At 38.5% G+C, this 22,148-nt stretch overlaps 1 protein-coding gene across 1 annotated transcript in view; it reads right to left on the bottom strand.

The window, feature by feature from the left end:
- Positions 1–2,059: 2,059 nt before the first annotated feature.
- The window catches only part of DYNC2LI1 (dynein cytoplasmic 2 light intermediate chain 1), a gene marked incomplete at its 5' end in the record, with an annotated part of 39,434 nt that continues 19,345 nt past the window's right edge, over positions 2,060–22,148 (bottom strand). Inside the window, 8 exons of the mRNA XM_043553318.1 lie at positions 2,060–2,361; positions 6,362–6,454; positions 6,803–6,900; positions 10,045–10,115; positions 10,724–10,800; positions 14,973–15,050; positions 15,659–15,727; positions 16,649–16,835. Coding sequence (XP_043409253.1) covers positions 2,299–2,361; positions 6,362–6,454; positions 6,803–6,900; positions 10,045–10,115; positions 10,724–10,800; positions 14,973–15,050; positions 15,659–15,727; positions 16,649–16,835 — 736 coding nt within the window. The remainder of the gene's footprint in view (positions 2,362–6,361; positions 6,455–6,802; positions 6,901–10,044; positions 10,116–10,723; positions 10,801–14,972; positions 15,051–15,658; positions 15,728–16,648; positions 16,836–22,148) is intronic.

The raw sequence follows: 22,148 nt of genomic DNA, 5'->3' as shown, positions 1-22,148 counted from the left end.
TTTCTGATTGATCGTCAAGTAATTCCTGCACAAGTATATAGATGATTAAAAATGAGTTCTGTACTATCTTTCTGATTGATCGTCAAGTAATTCATGCACAAGTCTGAAAAGACACTGTCTCAGTGTTACCATGGTAACTCCAAGGGAGACCAGCTTAGTGAGTACATGAACTTGTTCAATTGCTGTGACCTAATTTGTAAAGAATGATAAATTATAGCATTTGAAATGTCTTACATTATAGTAGAAAAGATCATTTCATTAAGGAGACCATAGTAAAATTCTGTTTCTTAGAATAGTATTTAAGGATCTGGAGACATTGGCAAATTACCAGAATAGTATTGTCAATTTTTGTAAAAGGTCTTTGACACTGATGATTATGGTGTAATAGTTACATAATGCCTTACAGATTATATATGTCACATCAGTTATAGATAATTCTGGAGATGATAATCTACTAAAGTAGTTCAAAGAGAGTCCCACAGGAACCTCTTTTGAAATCTCTGATTTCAACTTACTAAAGATATGGGTGTGCACTGTAAGTGGAAACATTTCTACTATTCATATGCAGATGAATTTCATTCTAGCTCAGAAACATTTGGAAAATTGACATAGCATGTGACTTCAAGCTATTAAATGTTAGTGATACCACCTTAGAAGAACACAATGACTTTCAACACACGACAGTCTGTGTCTTAAGTCAAAAATGGACAGTGATGTGTAAGACAATCAAATTATATAATAGAAATTTCTATTATTATTGTGGAATAGGCTGTTTCTTCCCACCAAGTCAGTGATGTTTCTGAGATTATAATGTTCACTATTAAAGGGAGCTCTTTCTCCACAGTACTCAGTCAGGGTGCCTGTCTGCTCCTAAGACTGAGGTTCTTCAGAAACATGCTAAAAATCCTGTTGTTAAGAGGGCTGGACCCACATGCATTGCAACTAGTTGATGAATCTTACTTCACTGCAGTGATCAGGTATTTTGCTATCCACTCAGATTCCGCTCATCAATTTTGGTGTTCTTGGGGTTAGTGTGCTTATTTGAAGCTGGGTATGGTATATTAGAGCAAACATATTTTATAATGGAAGGGGAAGAACACAGACTCAGTGACTTTCCTGGTTAATGACAGTAATTCTGCTTACTCCAAATTGAACTTGGCTAGCAGACACACAAATTCGTAGGCTCAAGAAACTTCGTAAAGGCTCTTTCACCTTGGAAATGATCTCAGTTATTACCAGTTCATGAAGCTTTGGCCTGCTTACTAATAACATATCTCCTTAAATTTACCTGTTCTTCAAAAAGTTATATTCATAATAACTATGTCAGAATCAGTGGAGGTGCTGATTAAAAATGCAGATTACTGTACTCCATTCCAGACCCACTGATTCAGGAACTCTGGGTGTGGGGAGTCAGGAATGTGCATTTTATTTATTAAGTTCATTTACTTATTTTGAGAGAGTGAGCGGGAGGAGGGGCAAAGAGAGAATCCCAAGCAGGGTTCACACTGTCAGCGCAGAGCCCGATATGGGGCTCAATCTCACAGGATCATGACCTGAGCCGAGATCAAGAGCCAGACACTTAACAGACTGAGCCACCCAGGAGCTCCAGGAATGTGCATTTTAAATAGGTACTTCAGAGGGTTCTGGGTGGCTCAGTCAGTTGAGACTTTTGATTTGGGATTGGGTCGTGATCCCAGGATTGTGGGATTGAGACCCACGTCAGGCTCCATGTGGAGCTTGCTTGGGGTTCTCTCTTTCTCTGTCTGCTGCCCCCCCCCCTTTGTGGTTTCTCTCTCTCTCTCCCCCCTAATAGTTTATTTCAGGTGCTTCTTGTGCCTGTGTTTCAGAATTAAATGATAGCACCTGTGCATGTGACCCTGATTCTGGTTTCCTATCAGACATACCTGAGAACATACTTCAAGAAGGAATGTGTCTAATATAAATGCTTAAACTCATACTCGTAACTGTTACTAAAGGCTCTCGCTTTCACAGTCCTCAAACCATATAAGCAGAAACCTATAAATGCTGAACTGAGTACATACTAGATAAACACATTAGAGGCAGGCAGAAGATTCTTTTTATTTAAAAAAAAAATACTGCCTGTAATTACACAACTTTCCCCCCTTTTTATAGACTTAAAAGTATCCAGGGAGTTGCACTAATACAAGAAATTCCACTTTTCCTTTAACAAATTAGACATCTTAACTTTCTTCACTTATTACCATAAGAGCTAATTAATAAAATAAACTTACTTGTATTTGGGAAAGAATAAGTAAATACACTATAGTTGAATTATGTTCAAGAATCAAGCTCAATTTGTTTCCAAGACTTGGAGGAACTTCTTTTGTATTGTTCCAGTTCCTAAAACAAAAATATGTATTACTTGAAGAGAAAAACTTTAAAAATTAAACTAGGCGCCTTAATGCTGCCTTAGCATCTTTTAGATATGACAGTATATCCTCTGTGGTATTATCATTTTCAAAACTTCTGGACAATTCTGTAAATTCTTACAATTAGGATTTTCTAGAAATGTAGTCTTCAGTGTTTCTGTGTAGCCTAAGCAACACTTTAGAGATCCACTTCTTAAAGACGAAATTACATACTATATATACATATAAATTGTCTTTCAACTATTAAATGCATTTGTCATACTTTAAGTATTTAAAAGTGATCTTACTTTTTGTTTCCTATTTGTCAAAACTGTTGAAGTCAGCAAAATATCTGTATTTAAAATGTATATATCCTTTGACCCAGTGCTTGTACCTTTCAAAATGTGTCTCACAGAATAATAGAGTGCAAGAACATAAACAGAAGGATATTCACTGCACTGTGTTTACTGGTGCACACATGAAGGCAACTTTCCCAGTAAGGGAAGACCTCAGTGCTCATTCGCACATGGCTTCATGGGCATCTGGCAAAAGTAACAGCAGTCCTATGTGTCACACGAAGAAAGCAGATCGGTGGAGAGAGGATAGGATACTTCCACTTTCTATGTTATATACTTCTATGTCTTTTGAGGGTTTTTTTCCCCACCAACAAGTATATGTTACTTTGACAATTCATAAAATCCAGTATGGGTGGATACCCTGTATGAGATGATTGATATGCAAAGGGATCATCCCTAAGGGGATTGCCTCCTGGCCTCTTACTTGTTGTTCCTTGTCTCAATAACTGTACAAAGATTATTTCAGATGAGCGAAAAGTGGTTACTCTGCAAGATAAGGCAACCACTGCCCTTTGGCTAACATAATTGAAGTTCACAGTTCCTATGAAAAGAAAATTCCATTCTCATTTTCAGAAAAACTGCAGATTGTCTCTTTCATACCTATACTCAAGTTGTTTCAATTTAAATGTTAAAACTTTTAAAACTGAAGACTTAGTGTTTAGATCACAACTCCAAAGTAGTCTTTACAGCTTGGTTTTGTTTGTTTTTTTTTTAAAGGAAATTAATTCAGTTCGTCAGTTATCAAAGAGTTCAAAGATGTTTAACTCCCAACGAATAAACAGTAATCAGTTATCTTGTTTTTAACTGCAAGCACTGAATTATTTTTACCAATGGTAAGGGTGAGGACATTGTTTAAAATTCTTTGCTAGAGATACCTCCCTTCTGCAGACAGCAAACTGAGAGAAGAATTGGGCTGGTCACACAGGTCATGTCAGGGAAAATAAAGAATGACTGGTGTGATACACAACTCACCATATCCACAAGACCTTCAGTACTGCTGTCATAGGAATTCAAAATAATATGATGATGCTTTAAAGGAAGAACAAGTAAGATTTTCCTTACACTGCAATTCTTCACGGCTACTTTAGAAAGCCATTTTAAAAGTGAACACAAAACTAAGAAAGGTTTTCAATTTGTCTCAAGAACCTCTAAAGTTTTAAGGGCGCCTGGGTGGCTCAGTCGGTTGAGCGTCCAACTTTAGCTAAGGTTATGATCTCACAGTTATTTATTTATTTATTTTTTCAATGTTTATTTTTTTGGGGACAGAGAGAGACAGAGCATGAACGGGGGAGGGGCAGAGAGAGAGGGAGACACAGAATCAGAAACAGGCTCCAGGCTCTGAGCCATCAGCCCAGAGCCTGATGCGGGGCTCGAACTCCCGGACCGCAAGATCGTGACCTGGCTGAAGTCGGACGCTTAACCGACTGCGCCACCCAGGCGCCCCATGATCTCACAGTTATTGGGTTTGAGTCCCATGTTCAGGGTCTGTGCTGACAGCTTAGAGCCTGGAGCCTGCTTCAGATTCTGTGTCTCTCTCTCTCTCTCTCTGACCCTCCCCTGCTCATGCTCTGTCTCTGTCTCAGAAATAAACATTAAAAAAATAAAAAAAGATGTGGTATATACACAACATTACTCAGCCAAAGACAGAATGAAATCTTGCCATTTGCAACAACATGGATGGAGCTAGAGAGTGTAATGCTAAGTGAAACAAGTCAGAGAAAGATAAATACCATATGATTTCACTCATATGTGGAATTTAAGAAATGAACAAAGGAAAAAAACTGGGGCTGTAGTTAAGCGTCAGACTCTTGATTTCAGCATAGGTCATGAGCTCACAGTGAGACTAAACCCTGAATGGGGCATTCTAGTGACAGTGCAGAATCTGCTTTAGATTCTTTCTCTCCCTCTCTCTCTGTCCCTCTCCCCACTCACACTTACTCTCTCAGGATAAGCTTAAAAAGAGCAAGAAAACAGCAACGTGAAGAAAGAGCTGAGGACAACTGGCTAGATTTTCACCTAACACAGACGAATTCTTTCATAGGCTATGTTAATAGTGAAGAATGCTAGGTATTGTGGGGTTGCTTTCCAGCTCCACTCCAAATTCCTTCGGTTTTAGGTCAGGGAAGATGGATCTGAATGTGAAAAGTCATGATGCTGAGAAACATCCCAGCCCTTTTATAATACCTGTGCATATAAATGTAATAAAAGAGATCAAACTATGTGACATAAACATAACAACAGCAGTTAAGTCATTGACTCCTAGATACTAATTCACGATGATTCCAACTAATCTTTAGTCAATTGCACACCTAATAAAGGTTACATGAGGTCATCTGTTTCTACATCATGCCTCTCACTTTGCTACAGCAATGAAACCCTCTATTCATGACACAGTTTTCTAAAGTCTTGTGGGTGGACTATGTTTAAATAAAATGCTTTGCTTTCTTATTCTAGGGCCCCTGAAGGTGAAAGGCTAGTGCTGAGAAAATCACTCTGGTCACTGCTCCAGTGGATGGTTGTGTTCAGGTTACACAGCAGTGTGACTGTCCCGAGTGACACAGCACTACAAATCCCACCTGAGAGGTTGTTAGGGCATCCCATTTATAGTGCCTACTTGTGTAAGGTTGGATTCTGCACAGTGTCTCACTTTATCAAACTAGAAGGAAATCTAAGAAAATCTAAGTATTGGGTCATGATAAATTTACCAGCTTCTGCATTCTTACATGACTTGTGTATCACAAATGGTACTAGCTAGGCATATATGGAACTCCATCTCTCTTTTTTTAATGTTTGAGAGAGAGAGAACGAGCAGGAGAGGGGCAGAGAGAGGAGGAGACACAGAATCTGAACCAGGCTCCAGGCTCTGAGCTGTCAGCACAGAGCCGAACATGGGGCTCGAACTCACAAACCAGGAGATCATGACTTGAGCCAAAGTCAGACGCTTAACCAACTGAGCCACCCAGGTGCCCCATTCAGTGTCCATTTTTAATCACTTTCCTGGAAGATCCTATGTTTATGTGGTTTCAGACTGGATAGTTCTGAGTTTTTCTGGTACAAGAAAAGTTTTAAGTATGTAATGTTTTAACAAAAAACAAAACCTTTTAAACAATCTCACAAACAAAAGCATATTATGAAACTGTCTCCCCAACAGCAAGGTAAGAATCACTACCCCTCTTCAACATAAAGTAAACGGGAGAATCCAAAAACAGTATGTGAACATTACGTCATGTCTCGGTGCTGGAATGGCAGGTGGCTTAAATTCCTTCTTTGTGCACATCAGAATTTTATTGTTTTATAGAGTGAAGATGTGCTATTTCAATTTTACTATTTTTTTTAATATTTATTTTTGGAGAGAGACAGAGTGTGAGCAGGGTTGGGGCAAGAGAGAGAGAGACATTTCAAAGCAGGCTCCAGGCTCTGAGATGTCAGTACAGAGCCCAATGTGAGGCTTGAACTCATGAACTGTGAGATCATGATTTGAGCCAAAGTCAGACGCTTAACCAACTTAGCCACCCAGGTGCCCCTCAATAATTTTAAAAGTAAAAAACAAACATTAAATGAGAAAAATCTATGTAATTCCAGATGTATTTTGTGATAAAACTCAAGATGCAATAAAATAAGTGTTTAGGATAATACCTGATCCTTCTGCATTCTCATTTCGTCAACTTCTCTTTCAGCATACTGAGGGTCTCTTGCGGGGTCCTTGGTATCTTTTAGTGTGTTGATACTCTGAAATTACAACTCGAGTCATTTCATGCCCAGACCCCCAGTGACTACTGCCTGCCTCAGCCAGCCATTGGGGCCCATTCAAATTCTACCAGGCCCTCTCCCGCCCTCTCCTTCTAGCCACTATCTCTCCCTCTCAGGAAGCCTGCAAGCTGCATTTGAAAGTGGAGTGGGAGCTATGTCTTGCCCACCTTTTAAGTCCCAGTGCCTTGTGTACAATAGACTTTTGGCACATACTTGATTTTTGAGCATGTGAATAGAAAGCAAAGTAATCATAATAAACTCAGGAACACTTCCCAATAACTGAGTAGTGCAAAAAAGTCTTGCTTTAAAAGAACTAGAAATCTATACCTTTGGTGGAAAGACCCTTTCATACACTTTTTTCCACAATTCCATTGGTGAGTGGGCATGAAGCTTTCCAATGTCATTATCAGGAACAGGAGGAGATCCTAGAATTGGAAGTTGTACTCCAAATGACTGCACTGATTAAAACTTGACAAACTATCAATAAAACACATGACACTTAGAAAAGCATAAATCCTAGATCAGTCATTTTCCTTCTCCCTAACATAGCCGCTATTAAAATTTACCCCAACACAGTATAGCAAGACCACTTGCCCCAGATTCTAGCACCAGAGGAAGAGGAGACAAGAGTAATGAGTCAACTGTGATTCTCTTTCCCCACACATACACTGGTGTCCAGCAAAAATACCGAGTTTGGTATTCTCATGTGTTTGTGAATTTGTATGTAAACAGACTGTCTTGCATGCTACTCATTAGAATGCAAATTGGGACAACTAATTCGGGGAAGTAATTTGGCACTACTACCTCCTATGTAAATACAGAAAAAAGTCGTATGTTATTACCCAGAAACCCGTTTTTGGTGTTTAACCCAGAAGCACCTGCACACACGTATTAACCGTTTCACACTGCACCATCGTTAGTGTTAGTGAAAAATTGGCCACAACCAAACTGTCCATCAGTAAAGGCACAGTAAACTAAATTATGCACAGCCATGCTCTGTAACTGTGTCCAGCAGTCAGAATACCAAACAGACCTAGCTGTGGCACTATTGTGGAAAAACCACTAACACACATTGAGTAGAAAAGGAAACTTTAAAAATAATAGCTAGAGAATGATATAATTATGTTCAAACAAATAGTTTTTTCTACAACATTCACACATATAGAAAGTGGTCTGGAAGTACACATATCAAACTTGATTCTAATGTACTGTTTTAACATTTTATAATGAGCACGCCTTTATGTATTGATTATATAATTCAATTTGAAAAATTGCTGCCACTTCTTGGCAGTTGTCTATAATCTTGAGATTTCTAATTCTTTCTCTTCTACCATCTACATTGTTGATCTTTCAGTACCTCTTTACCACTTTGGTGGGAAAGACACTAATGCGATCCACCAATCTAATTCAGCTTTCCTAAGTTTCTGTTTGTCCTCATTTGTGTGTGTGTGTGTGTGTGTGTGTGTAGTAAGTTCTATACAATTTTATCACCTTTGTAGGTAAACATCCAGTACCTCAGTTAAGATACTTACTGTATAGTGCCATTGTTTCAGGATCCTATGTGTTGGCCTTTTATAACCACACCACTCTCTTCCCAATCTCTTCTACCTCCCCACCTACAGTCCTGTCCCTAACCTCTGATCACCATTAATCTTTCCTCCATTTCTAACATTTTTTTCATTACAAAAAATTTAAATAAATAGAATCCTATTGTGTAGAACCTTTCCTGATTGGCTTTTTTCCCATTCAGTATACACTTGGATTAATCCAAATTATTGTGTGGACAACAGTTTGTTCCTCCTTTTTGCTGAGTAGTATTTTATTGTATGGATATACCATACCATAGTACAGAGTTTTGTTTCTAGTTTTGTGCTATTACAAATGAAGCCACCGTGAATATCTGTGTACAGATTTTAATATGAACATAAGTTTTAATTTCTCTTAAATGCCCAATAATGCAATTTCTAGGTCATATGGTAGGTGCATGTTTAGTTTTATAAGAAACTGTCAAACTGTTTTCAAGAGTGAAAACTACCATCTGACATTCCCATCAGCAATGTGAGTATCCAGTTTCTCTGTATCCTTGCCAGCATTTGGCATTGTCACTATTTTTTTGTGAGCTATTCTGATTAGCAAATTGTGGTTTCAATTTGATTTCGCTAATGATTAAAGATATTAAGCATCTTTTCATATGCTTGTTTGCCATTTCTATATCCTCTTTGGTGAGATGCCCGCTCATATCTTTTGCCTATTTTTTAGTTGGATTCTGTTTTTACCGTTAAGTTATATATTCTAGATGCTAGTCCTTTGTCAAATATGCAGTTGAAAATATTTTCTCCCAGAATGTGGCATGTCTTTTTATTCTTTTCAAGTGGGATTTTAAGAGCAAAAATTTTTAATTTTGATGAGGTCTAAGCTCCATGATTTATTTTACATCCAAGTTAGTTAGCATGTAGTGCAATAATGATTTCAATAGAATCCAGTGATTCATCCCCTACATATAACACCTAAGTGCTCGTCCCAACAAATGTCCTTCTTAATGTCCTTTGCCCATTTAGCCCACCCCCCCACAAACCCCTCCAGCAACCCTGTTTGGTCTCTATATTTGAGAATCTCTTCTGTTTTGCACCCTCCCTGTTTTTTAAATTCAGTCATTCTCGTTCCTTGTCTGACCTCCAGCTATTTACAGGGGCATTACCTGGCAGTACATACCCTGATTCTCACTGCTAATGAAATTAAGTCTTTGTGATCACTCATTAACCACCTCTATTCTTTTCATTCCAATTCAACCTATAATCTCATTACAAAGATCTACATTTGAAGTCCAGTCAACTTTAGTAAGAGTAATAGGTGATGGGAAATAAAAACGAAAACTCCTATCTACTAGAGTGTTAAAACCAAACTTCTAGCTACAGAGTAGAAGTTTGCTAGGGCCCAAACCTCCACAATGAAAATAGCTTCTGTGGGAAGATAAGGAGCTTGATCATATAAACTCTTAACAATTCTTTTCGCAAAAAACAAAACAAAACAAAAAAACCAAAAAAAATTCTTTTCACTTCATGAGCCTAACATATCCATATGTTTAGGAAATATATCCCATTATTTTTGAAGCAAGCTATTTTCATAATGAAGAATTAAAGCATACATAATTAGTACAACTGTTCTTTTTTGGTTTATTCCAACACTTGAATCTCATATTTTTCATCACTGCCCATAATCTGTAGCTTTGAATTTCCTGACCACTCTATGTTTCTGGTTTTCTTCTACACCCAACAAGCTAAAATTTAAAAGTACCTGGAAATCAGCGAGGGAAAGGAAATACATGCCAATTTTTTAGTGAACTAGAAATCCAAAACCAGTCTCTTATGTGCAACATTCCTTCCATCCCAAATATGTCAATGTGATGCATAATGCATCAATACCGTGTATACAAATAAACGCATAAGAAATAACAGCAATGATAATGAAATCAGAAATGGTGGTGTGTTGGAGATGAAGTGAACGTAGGGTAGGATAAAAATCAATAAGCAATTAAAAAAAGATTGAACAATCTTAATAAGTTCACCAACCTATTTGACTTAAAGAATCCAATCCTGCTGTGATAAACAGTGGTTTATTTTGATCCACACATATTGATTTGCTACATGGATAAGAAGAAAAAAGAGTCTAATTTAGTTTAGCAATCGAATATCCTGCCATGCTCTACTGTAAATACAAGAGCCAGGTTTTATGTCTAGCTACTGGTGAGAGAGCACACTGCTCCTAAATGAATGAGTGAATATCAATTTAAATTATTTCAAATATTAAAGTCCGGCATTAATAAAGACTTTATAGGGGGGAAAAAGTGACAGACGCAAATTACCTTAAATGACAACCAAGAAAAGGAGCAAGTTTAAGAAAAATGTACATACTACAATTATCAATTCAATTTCTATAATCAATGTAAGAAAATGATAATACAGGGAAAGCTACTAAGATTACAGAAATAAAGTAAAAGAAATCAGGGAAACAAGGGTAGTAGTATGATTATTTTATCCTAATCCTTAGGCATTACATAACATTTTAGTTATAATATTTGAGAAATATTTAACATAGGAAACAAGAAATAATATGAAATTATTTCTCTAAGAAGAGCCACCTGGAGGCCCTTTCCTACCAAGAAACAAAGCCTGATATGAGCAATAATCAGAGGAGATTATTATTGGCAAAAAATAATAAAAAGATATAAAAAATCTATTTTAACAGTACCTTCTGTCAATGCCAAATGCTAACTGGTTGATAACTCCACGTATTTTTAGTAATAGAGCTTCTGATTTACTGGTAAACTAAAAAAAATCAGGAGAACAAATTATATGCTCTGCTTTCAGATCACAGAAACAGGTAAAATAAATATGGCTTTGAACACGTGCAAATTGCAGACAGAATTACTATTTATTTGCCCAACACACTTGTTTGAGTAGACAAAAAACCTGAACAAAGGACAATAAAGAAATCTCAATAAATTTTAACTCGCTCTTCACATTTTATGAGTGCATGATACGGAAGGGACTGGTGTTTATGCACTGGTCATTTCGGCTACTCCCACATATGGCTCATAACTATTGCCCAAATGCAATCTGGTTGGTAGAAAATAGAAGGTTTACATCATAAATGACTTTTCCATCCAAGGGCATAGTACTGTCTTCCAAAAGGCCAACATGGAGGCTACAGACTAATTCAGCAATACTGATAGTCATTAAAATGATCATTTAACTTTTCAGAATTGCCTTTGAGCCTGCAAAACAAGTTCCTGAAGATTCTCAGTGGTGGTATATAACTAGAGTGACCATAACCAGAACACTTCAGAGAATGAAAGGGGGTGGGTACTATTAATAATTAAGTTGAGGGGCGCCTGGTCGGTGGCTTGGTCGGTTAAGCGTCCAACTTCGGCTCAGGTCATGATCTCATGGTCCGTGAGTTCAAGCCCCGCATCAGGCTCTGTGCTGACAGCTCAGAGCCTGGAGCCTGTTTCAGATTCTGTGTCTCCCTCTCTCTCTGCCCCTCCCCTGTTCATGCTCTGTCTCTGTCTCAAAAATAAATAAACGTTAAAAAAAATAGTAATAATTAAGTTGAGACATCAGGTGAAAATCAGGGTATGTGGTTGGTTACCCTACAAATCTTTTAAGACTAGATTTGTTTTTTGGAAATACCAAAAGTTACTCAGCCAAATAATAGTTAACATGTATGAAAGTGGGAAAAACAACCATGAACCAAAATGACATGGAATTTTATAAGGCAAAGAAATCAGTTTTCAGGATAAGATTCATTCTGGATTAAGAACAGACTCTCTCCGGGCACCTGGGTGGCTCAGTCGATTAAGTGTCCGACTTGAGCTCAGGTCATGATCTCACAGTTCGTGGGTTCAAGCCCCGCGTTAGGTTCTGTGCTGACAGCTGGGAGCCGGGAGCCTGCTTCAGATTCTGTGTCTCCCTCTCTCTCTGCCCCTCCCCCACTCATGCGCTTTCTCTCGCGCGCGCATGCTCTCTCAAAAATAAAATAAAATAACAAAATAATAAAAAAAAGAACAGGCTCCCAGGCAAATTATTTATTCATGTGAATATATAAAATTTAATACATTGACTTTTCAAAATTGAAATAATTTTAATACTTCCTTTGAAAGAAGGTTTAAAAGTATAAAAACTAACTGAATTTTTAAAACACAACTTCATGATGATCATGATGATGATGATGAATATGTGTGGAAAGGAAAATACCTCATCACAAACGTATTTCACAGAACTGTAGGGCTGGGAGGACATGAGAGGTTTTCTGACTCAACTTCCCTATCTGCTGCATCAATTGCCTTGAAACATCCTCCTCAAATAGCTGTAAAGCCTCTGCTTGTATCAACTCAATGGGAACTCATCACCTCCCAAAGCGGTTCATTCCATTTTCAGATAATGGTAGGATTAGAGAGTTCTTTCTTATTTTGATCTAAACTCTTGTTGATTGCTTGTTCTTGACTCTAAGAGAGCAAAGAATATACCTATTCCCTCTTCCATGGGACAGTCCTTTGAATATTTAAAAAGCATTATCACATTCTAGATGATTTGATACTCCTCCTCATATATCACATTTTTAAATCTCCAACCATCCTGGCAGCTCTCCACTGAATCTGGTCCTACCTCTCAATGTTTTTCTATTTTTATTTTTAATAACTTTATTAGATTGCTCATAATAGTGAATCCATTTTCTTGACTGAATTTTAAAGGATCTGGCAATCTTGTAAAGCAACCCCAAACTGTCCTCCTTGAAGTGAAACTGAAAGACGGGGCTTTGAAACTTTGGCTACTGTCTTCTTGGTCTGGGAAGCTAGACAAGCTGTATGGTTCTCTTGATGGTCTAGAAGTGCTCCTCTAACCCAACCTCTCATCCCTCAGGCTTACTGAAAGCTGAGATGAAGCCTTTCTCAAATCCGTTCCCTAGAAAACCCTGATGATTTAGGGCCATCTAGGCCTGCTGGGTCCTGGCTTGGTCTGACTTCATCTAAATTTGTACCCTTAAGACCAGACTGGGCCCTGACTGATCATCAAGTGTGATCTGCTCTTAAAGAAAGAGATTTCCCTCAGCTAACTAACCAGATCTGTGGGGCTTTATCTTGTGGTAAAAATAAGAAACTACAAGATCCATCGTCTTTGCTTCTGTATCTTGGAGGAATCATTCATTTTTAAACTCCCGTATCTTTTTGAAATAGTAAAAATAAGTATTTCTAGGGCGCCTGGCTGGCTCAGTTAGTAGAGCATGCGACTCTTGATCTCGGGGTTGTGAGTTTGAGCCCCACATGGGTGTAGAGATTACTTTAAAAAAATTAGGTGGGGCGGGGGGGGGCAGGGCTAGGTGCCTCAGCTGATTAAGCGTCTGACTCTTGGTTTTGGCTTGGGTCATGATCTCATAGTTTTGTGAGTTTCAGCTTTATGTTGGGCTCTGCCCTAGCAGCACAGAGCCTGCTTGGGATTCTCTCTCTCCCTGTCTGCCCCTCCCCCGCTTGTGCTGTCTGTCTCTCTCTAATAAATAAAAACTTAAAAAAAAATTAGGGGTGCCTGGATGGCTCAGTCGATTAAGTGTCTCTTGATTTCAGCTCAAGTCATAATCTCACGGTTTGTGGGATCAAGACCCACATCGGGCTCAGCGCTGACCGCATGGAGCCTGTTTGAGATTCCCTCTCCCTCTCTGCCCCTCCCACACTCACGCATGCACACTCTCTCAAAATAAACACATAAACTTTTTTAAAAACTCTAAAAAAGAATATTTCCAAAGTACTCTGTCAATTTAATATGTAAGCAGATACAGTATAAACATAAAAGGTACTGAGTTTTAAGAAAATACACAATGCAATTTATTTGGAGTATTCTGAAAAGTATAAAATGTTACCTTTGGTCATAATATACTACCCATGAAGGCTAGGGGCTAGCCCATGTTGTCTCCTGCTTCCCCTGAGCACTTTCATTTAGGGGGAAAAAGAAACCATTCAAATGGGAAGATACTGTTTCTTTCAAATAAAAGTGCTTTTATATCTTATTGCATTAAAGGATATCCTTTATCCTTTGGTCCTGCTGTGGAACGTAATGATAACAGTTATAATAAGCAACATTTATTAAGGAACACTTTGTTTCAGGCACTGTGGTGAGCCTGTCACGTTACTTTCTTTTATCCTCACAACAACCCTATGAAGAAGGGGCACTATTTTTGTCTATTTTACCCTGTTGGAGACTGAGGCTTAAGTGAGATTATGTGACCAGTCTGAGATCACACATCTAGAAAGTGGTTGCCCTCAGATTCAAACCCAGGCAGCAAGACTCCCGAGTTCATGTTTTTAACTTCTACAACAAAGAGCGGTGCTTTTTTTTTTTTTTAAGTTTAAAAAAGAATATTTTGTTAAGGTTTTTTTTCCCCCTTTACTCTTAAGAAAATACAGATTCTCGGGGCGCCTGGGTGGCTCAGTCAGTTAAGCGTCCAACTTTGGCTCAGGTCATGATCTCGTGGTCCCTGAGTTTGAGCCCCGCATCGGGCTCTGTGATGACAGCTCAGAGCCTGGAACCTGTTTCAGATTCTGTGTCTCCCTCTCTCTCTGACCCTCCCCCATTCATGCTCTGTTTCTCTCTGTCTCAAAAATAAATAAACATTAAAAAAAATTAAAAAAAAAAAAGAAAATACAGATTTTTATTCTTAAGGGGAAACTAAAAATGAATAAGTTAATAGCCAGTTTCTCTCTTTAAGATGGACTGGGGCTTATGGGCATAAGCAGCTGCTCCAAAGACATGGAAGGCCATCTAGCAAAGGGTGTTCTAGAAATACATTATCAAACACTGTAACAAGAGGGTTTGGGGGCAATGGGAACGGAAAGGAGGGGATTATGTGCATTAGTAAAAGCATTAGTATTTATAACTGTGCATCAAGTTGCTAACTTTTCTAAATTTGGTGCTGTCTACTCAAGCCAAAGGGTAGGAAAGGTACAAACCATTAATGATGCTCCATAATAATGTGCAACAAATCGAAGTGTCTTGCATATAACCTTTCTCTTCTCAGAGTCAAAATCCTGAAGAAATACATTATTAAAAAGAAAAAAGTTGAGAGAATTAAATATCTGTAGCAGGAAGGTACAAATTATTAAGTGTGGAAATAGATGATTTTTTTCTTTTTTTGGAACGTACTCTGAGGAGTAGGATTCCATTACCTTGATATTTGTTTCTATAGAGAGTTGAACAATAGCTGCGGCCTTCCAGAACTATAGCTGTCAGATCTTTCCTTGTTTAAACATGTAGCTCAACAGAATTGAGATATGAGCACACATTTTATAGTGTGGAATACCCTAGGGATTCTCTGACAAGCAAAGATAAGAAGAAACCAATTTTCTGCTTTCTTCAATTTAAAAGTTGGGGAGGAAGTCCTTTCCCTCAGTGACTGGGTGAAAGACTCAGTTTCTTGAGCTACCTTATCCCCATTCTACTGCTTCATCCCCAGTCCCCTGTATTTTTATTGTTCTTTACATATTTTCACTTTCCCAACTATATCCTCTTTTCCAGATCTTTAAGATGTGTGACTCCTTGACCTCTCCCTTCCAGCGTCATTGTTCTCATTTCACTATTATTTTTGTTCCTGTCCCAAGCATAAACAACCACCTTAACTAGAAGTGGAAAAGCTTACCTGAAAAATATCATATTTACTTCCAATTATGACCAGAGGTATCAGAAATGGGTCGACTAATTCACGATCCTGTTAACAAACATATTTCATGATTTATTGTAATTAACTGTTTAATACTATGTATTCAGCAAATTCTATTTACTTCCAAAAATACACCTTTTTAGTCTCTTCGTAGATGTTGACTTTGTTTGCTTGACATGTTCTAATATTTAACTTCCACTAAGTTATATTTCTCAAGTGTAAAACTAGAAATGGCAGTTCTCTAAGTTACCATCATGTTCTGTCCTATTCTCTTAAATAACATGCCATCTTCCTGTTTTTGTTTCTTACTACTTGGAATTATCTTTTGTTGCTATAGCATTCACACTGCATAGATGTGAACCATAAGCTGTTACTTTTGTCCTGATATTCGTGATGTAAAACACACTCATATAAACCCTGGACAATGCCAAATACTGCTGTGGGTTTTCCAGAAGATGATATTCATGACTGTATTTAAAGGACCTGTGTTACCATCATTGCAACTTTGTAATTTGTCAGAGGATCAAAGGACACAGAATATGGGACAGATACCAAATGAATGTAAAACAGAGGGTGGCGAGAAAGGCTGTTAAAACTCTACTCCTTGCTTAAATGTGTAGCTTCATCTAGTTTTGCCAGGTGAGTTTTTGTACAGTCTTGTTTTTTTATCTTCATTTTATAGAGATTATAAAATCAATATCAAACTACTACTTCACCCTATTTCTTTTGATTGGTATAATATGCCATAACAGTCACAGTGGATGTCTACCAAGAAGACATAAGACATCTTTCTCCTGGTTTTGCTCTCACTGAGGTTTTATCAAATTGCTATCATTTTCCAGTGAACAAGTTCATCTACATCAAATGAATTTCCAATCACGCATAAAAATCTCAGCAAGTTGTTTGTGATGTTGTCTTTAGCTATGTATTGGGCTAAGGATTCCGGGAATAATCCCAACAGCAACTCACCGGATGGTCCTTCTTCATATTACTCCATATCCTCTGTCTCATCTCAGAGGCTGCTTTGGAATTTGTCTTCCCCAGTTTCATTATCATTTTATCGACATGGCTTTTCATGGCTTGCAACAGATTTTCCATGGTGGGCCAAAGGTCATTAGGTTTTGAAAGATCCAGAACAAGAACAATAGAAAATGTCCTAAAAAACAAAAACATCTCTTAAAGAAGACTCACAATAAGTACTGTTTTGAAACCCTATTATACTGAAATTCATTATTTAAGAACACTACAGCTTAAGGAAAAAAATAAAACAGCAATTTTCTAAGAAAACACACACACCCTCCAAAGTCATAGCCTTATTTTTTCTTTAAATGTTTTAATTTTTTTTTTTAATTTTTTTTTTCAACGTCTATTTATTTTTGCGACAGAGAGAGACAGAGCATGAACGGGGGAGGGGCAGAGAGACAGGGAGACACAGAATCGGAAACAGGCTCCAGGCTCTGAGCCATCAGCCCAGAGCCCGACGCGGGGCTCGAACTCACGGACCGCGAGATCGTGACCTGGCTGAAGCCGGACGCTTAACCAACTGCGCCACCCAGGCGCCCCTAAATGTTTTTATTTTTGAGAGGAAGTGTGAGCGGGGGAGGGACAGAGAGAGGGGGACAGAGGATCTGAAGTGGGCTCTGCGCTGACGGCAGTGAGCCTGATGCGCGGCTCAGACTCATGAACAGTAAGATCGTGACCTGAGCTGAAATGGGACACTCAACTGATTGAGCCACCCAGGCACCTCCAAAGTTACAGCCTAATTTATTCCAGTGCTTTTCTCTAGTGGTATTTAAATGTTACAACCACCAGTGGCACTGAAGGTTTCATTTGTACTGATAATAATCCAGTTCAAAGAATCTGCAAGCAGTTGGGTTCAACAGCGTCATGTTTAGATCTGATTTCACTGTATGCGCCAGAGAAGGGAAGCAAAAATAGTTAAGAGCAGCAGCAACAACACACCATTAGGTGAAGAACACATTTACTGATGGACTCAGCCAGCGGACTACATCATTTATGCCATCTTCACAACAACCCTTCCTGGAAGATGCTATGATGTCCATTTTATGGATTAGAAAGCTGAGACACAGGTTCATATGACTAGTAAACTGTAGAGCTGGAGATCCAAAGCCACACGTTTCTGCCATACTGTGGTGCGTCTCCGAAAGCACACCCCTGACCACCACACACACCACTGCCACTGCCACGTGAATGTGTACCTGTGTTCATGTGAGTCCAACGTAAATCTAAACTCAGCAACAACAAACCGGTTTAAAAATGGGCAAAGGACTCAAATAGACATTTCTCCAAAGAAGATGTACAGATGGCCATCAACATAAGACAAGATGCCCAACATCCCTAATCATTACAGAAATGCAAATCAAAACCGCAATGAGATGCTACTGCATACCCATTAGGATAGCTATGGGAAACCAAACCCAAAACAAAACAGTAACAAGTGTCGGTAAGGATATAGAGAAATTGGAGGCACCCAGGTTGTTCAGTCGGTTAAGCCTTTGATTCGGATCTCATGGTTTGTGGGTTCGAGCCCCACATCAGACTCTGTACTGACAGTGCAGAGCCTGCGTGGGGTGTCCTCCCTCCCTCTCTCTCTGCCCCTCCCATACTCATGGGTGTCTCTCAAAAAAAAAATAAATATTTTTAAAAAGGATATAGAGAAATTGAAACCCTTGTGCATTGCTGGTGGGAATGTAAAACGTAAAATTCCTACATTTGTTAAACAGTATGCCGGTTCCTCAAAAAATTAAACATAGAATTACCATATGATTCAGTAATCCCACTTCCAGGCGTATTTGAAATCAGGGACTCAAGCAGACATTTGTACACCAGTGCTCCTAGCAGCACTGTTCACAACAGACAAAAGGTGGAAACGACCCAAATGTCCATCCGTGGATGAATGCATCAACATAATGTGTTATATACACACAAAAGAAGATCAGTGGAACATCCTTACAAAGGAAAGAAATTCTGACGCAGCCTACAACATGGGTGAACCTGGAAGACATTATGCAAAGTGAAATAAGCCAGGCTCAAAGGACAAGTATTACATGATTTCATTTACAGGAGGTACCTAGAGTGGCCAGATTCATAGAGACAGAAAGTATAAAGATGACTGCCGAGGGCTGGGGAAGGGGACAGTAGAGAGTTATTAACTCATGGGGACAGAGTTTCAGTTCAGGAAGATGAAAAAGTTCTGGAGATGGATGGTGGTGATGGTTGCACATCAATGCGAATATACATAGTGTCAATAAACTGCGCACTTAAAAATGGCTAAAATGATAAATGTTATGATATTTTATCAAAATAAAAAATAGATCTAGGACTATTTCAGAAAGTGGTCATAATAAGCATGGAGAGCCATAACCATGGGCTACTGTATCCTCGATCAAGAGGACAAACATCCTGCTAGTATGTGTAGCAAGGAATTATAATACATGTTAGTTACTTTATAATATTGTCAGTTATTTTGCTCAGTTTGAGCAAACCAGCTATTTTGTGTAATTGAAGCGAAACAGTACTTTACTATATAGGTGTCACTTCAGAAAAGAGTCTTTTAGACAGTAATTATCAGGATTTTCTATAAAATTAGTGTGCCGTTAAACTGTCCAGCCAATCATATCTACATCATTTCAATAAACTCATAATAGCTTTGCTTGACTATAACAAATAATATATATTTTTTAATAGTAAAGAAATCAATTTTATTTCAGAGGTTTGGTATGGTTAAATGCTTGTAAAAAACGACTGTGGTTTCACTTTTTCTTATTGTGGTAAGATGTATATAACATAAAATTTATCATTTTTCCAAATGAAAAATAAAAAATTTAAGTGAAAACAAGACAGAATTCTCGACTTTTTTCCAAGATTAAAGTTTGTTTCCATTGCACTGGAAACACTTGTGTTACCTTTACCTTCATAGCAGATGACAGCTAACTTTTTTTTTATATGAGTGTAGTTGACACAGGATGTCATATTAGTTTCAGGTGTACAACTTAGTAATTGACAAGTGTCTACATAATGCTGTGCTCACCACAAGTGTAGCTGCTATCTGTCCCATTACATCGCCATCTCAATATCATTCACTGTGTTTCTTACGCTGTGCCTTTTATTCCTGTGACTTACTCATTCCATAACTGGAAGCCAGTATCTCGCACCCTTTACCCGTTGTGCCCAGCCCCTACCCACTTCCCCTCTGGCAACCATCAGTCTGTTCTCTGTATTTACAGGTCTGATTCTGCTTTTGGTTTATTCTTTTTTTTTTTTTTTTTAATTCCATTTATGAGTGGAATCTTATGGACCCTCTCGGTCCGTCCATGTTGTCTCAAATGGCACAGTATCATCCTTAAAAAAAGTTTTTTTAAAAAAACTCAACAGCTCTTTAAACAGGGAATGAAACCACAGGAAACGCTCCATTACAAATTATCTAAACTCTGTTCAGTGTATTTATAATTATTCTATGAACAATCATTTTAAAGATAAACAGTATCTAATAGCATTTGGCAATATTATTTTTCTCAAGTTGCTAGGCTTTGTCCAACACAAGGAAGTTAATTATGTGTCAGATTGATTCCAGTCACAAAACACTCTTGAGATTTGCAACATTAGGAGTGAAATGTTTTTCATGAATTTCTTAACCACTCAGCAACCTACTTTGGACACAGGCCTACTGCTCCCCTTCCCTCTGGTCATCAAAACCTTGACCTCCCCTCTCTCCTAAAGCAAGCTGTGGCTGCCCTGGGGTAGAACCAGGGGAATGAAGAAGACCCAAGAACTCACAAAGTGAGGCATTAAAGAAGCTGTGCAGGGGCACCTGGATGGCTCAGTTGGTTGGGCCTCCGACTTTGGCTCAGGTCATGATCTCGTGGTTTGTGAGTTCAAGCCCCTCGACGGGCTCTGTGCTGACAGCTCAGAGCCTGGGGCCTGCTTTGGATTCTGTGTCTTCCTCTCTTTCTCTGCCCCTCCTCTGCTCATGCTCTCTCTCTCTCTCAAAAATAAATAAACACTAAAAAAAAAATTTTTTTTAATAAAAAACTAAAGAAGCTGTGCAAAAATGTGGCTTCCTGCAGAAACCAGAATTTCCACAAGGCCATCAGGTGCAAAGCCTCTTGGGCCAGAGGAAGTGAGTGACAAAGTCAGGGCCAGAACTGAAGCCAGCTCAGAACCCAGATAAGAGCAGCTCCCAGCCATTTTCACTCCTTTCTGCCCCTGGGCACACTGACTGGCAGCTCTGGTTCCTCAGCAACTCCCGTCCTTGCCTTCTCTCAACCACACCACCAGGAGCGGTCCTAACTCCCAGTGGCCTCAATTATTTTTCTCTGTTAAAGGAGGACAAGTGAAAATCAATATAGCCGTAAAATTCCATGTTTCTGAAAAAGTATGTCAGGGGCATATGGTGGTTACAAATGAAAAAGAAAGATCTAAACATATATATATATAAAACATCCCAAATCTGTACAAAGTATATTTATAATGTCATTTTTTAAAGTTTATTTATTTGAGAGAGACAGAAAGAGTGCACATGAGTGTGGAAGGAGCAGAGAGGCAGAGAGAGAGAGAGAGAGAGAGAGAGAGAGAGAGTCAGTCCTAAGCAGGCTCCACGCTCAGTGCAGGACCCGACATGGGGCTTAATCTCAGGAACTGTGAGATCATGACTTGAGCCAAAATCAAAAATCAGACGCCTAACTGACTGACCCACCCAGGCGCCCCCATACAATATATTTATAAATGCTGAAAACACTGAAACAACGACCTCGGCATGTTAACAGTGGTTATTTCTCAGGTGATTAAGGGCGCTCTTACTTTCTTCAAACCTTTCAACATTTTTCCAAGATTTCTACATGAACATATACGGTACTATTTTTATAATAAGTAAAAGACAGTAAATTAAATTTATTTAAAAGAAAAAATATCGCTGAAAAAATAAAGCCAACATTATCTGTACCCAACTAGCTATGGGAAAACAATTGCGTTAACCGGAAACAATTCCATACCCTAAAGATCTAAGTGGCTGAAATGTAACAAATAATAGTGCAGCCCTTTGTATTTGGTCCAGGCAGCAGCAATGGTTTGTGTTAAACTCTGACAAAAGTAAGATCTTTCAGATGTAAAAATCTGTTTTCCTTGGCTGAGACACATTCCCAGGAACATTGTGAGAAATGTCACAATTTTCCACATCTGATTTGGCCAACATGTGGGAGTCATTGTCAGGAAACGCCACCAAAGAGTTTGAGGTTTTCCCCAAGTTTCTATTTCTTTTCGGTCAGCAAATAGACTTTCTCCCTCCGCAAACTCAGTGTTCCCTTGGGTGAAGCTTCAACAGTACTAATTAGCATTAAATTCAAAGGTAGACTTACCATATCCAGCTGAAGAAAAAACTCAGGGTTGAATCAGCTTACACTTGGATGGGTATTCAAAAGAATTAAGCTTTTCAAATTCATGTTTGCCAAGT

This window comes from Prionailurus bengalensis, chromosome A3, assembly GCF_016509475.1.
Source record: "Prionailurus bengalensis isolate Pbe53 chromosome A3, Fcat_Pben_1.1_paternal_pri, whole genome shotgun sequence".
In the NCBI taxonomy this organism is placed as follows: Eukaryota; Metazoa; Chordata; class Mammalia; order Carnivora; family Felidae; genus Prionailurus; species Prionailurus bengalensis.
This window is presented reverse-complemented; position numbering and strand designations above follow the sequence as displayed.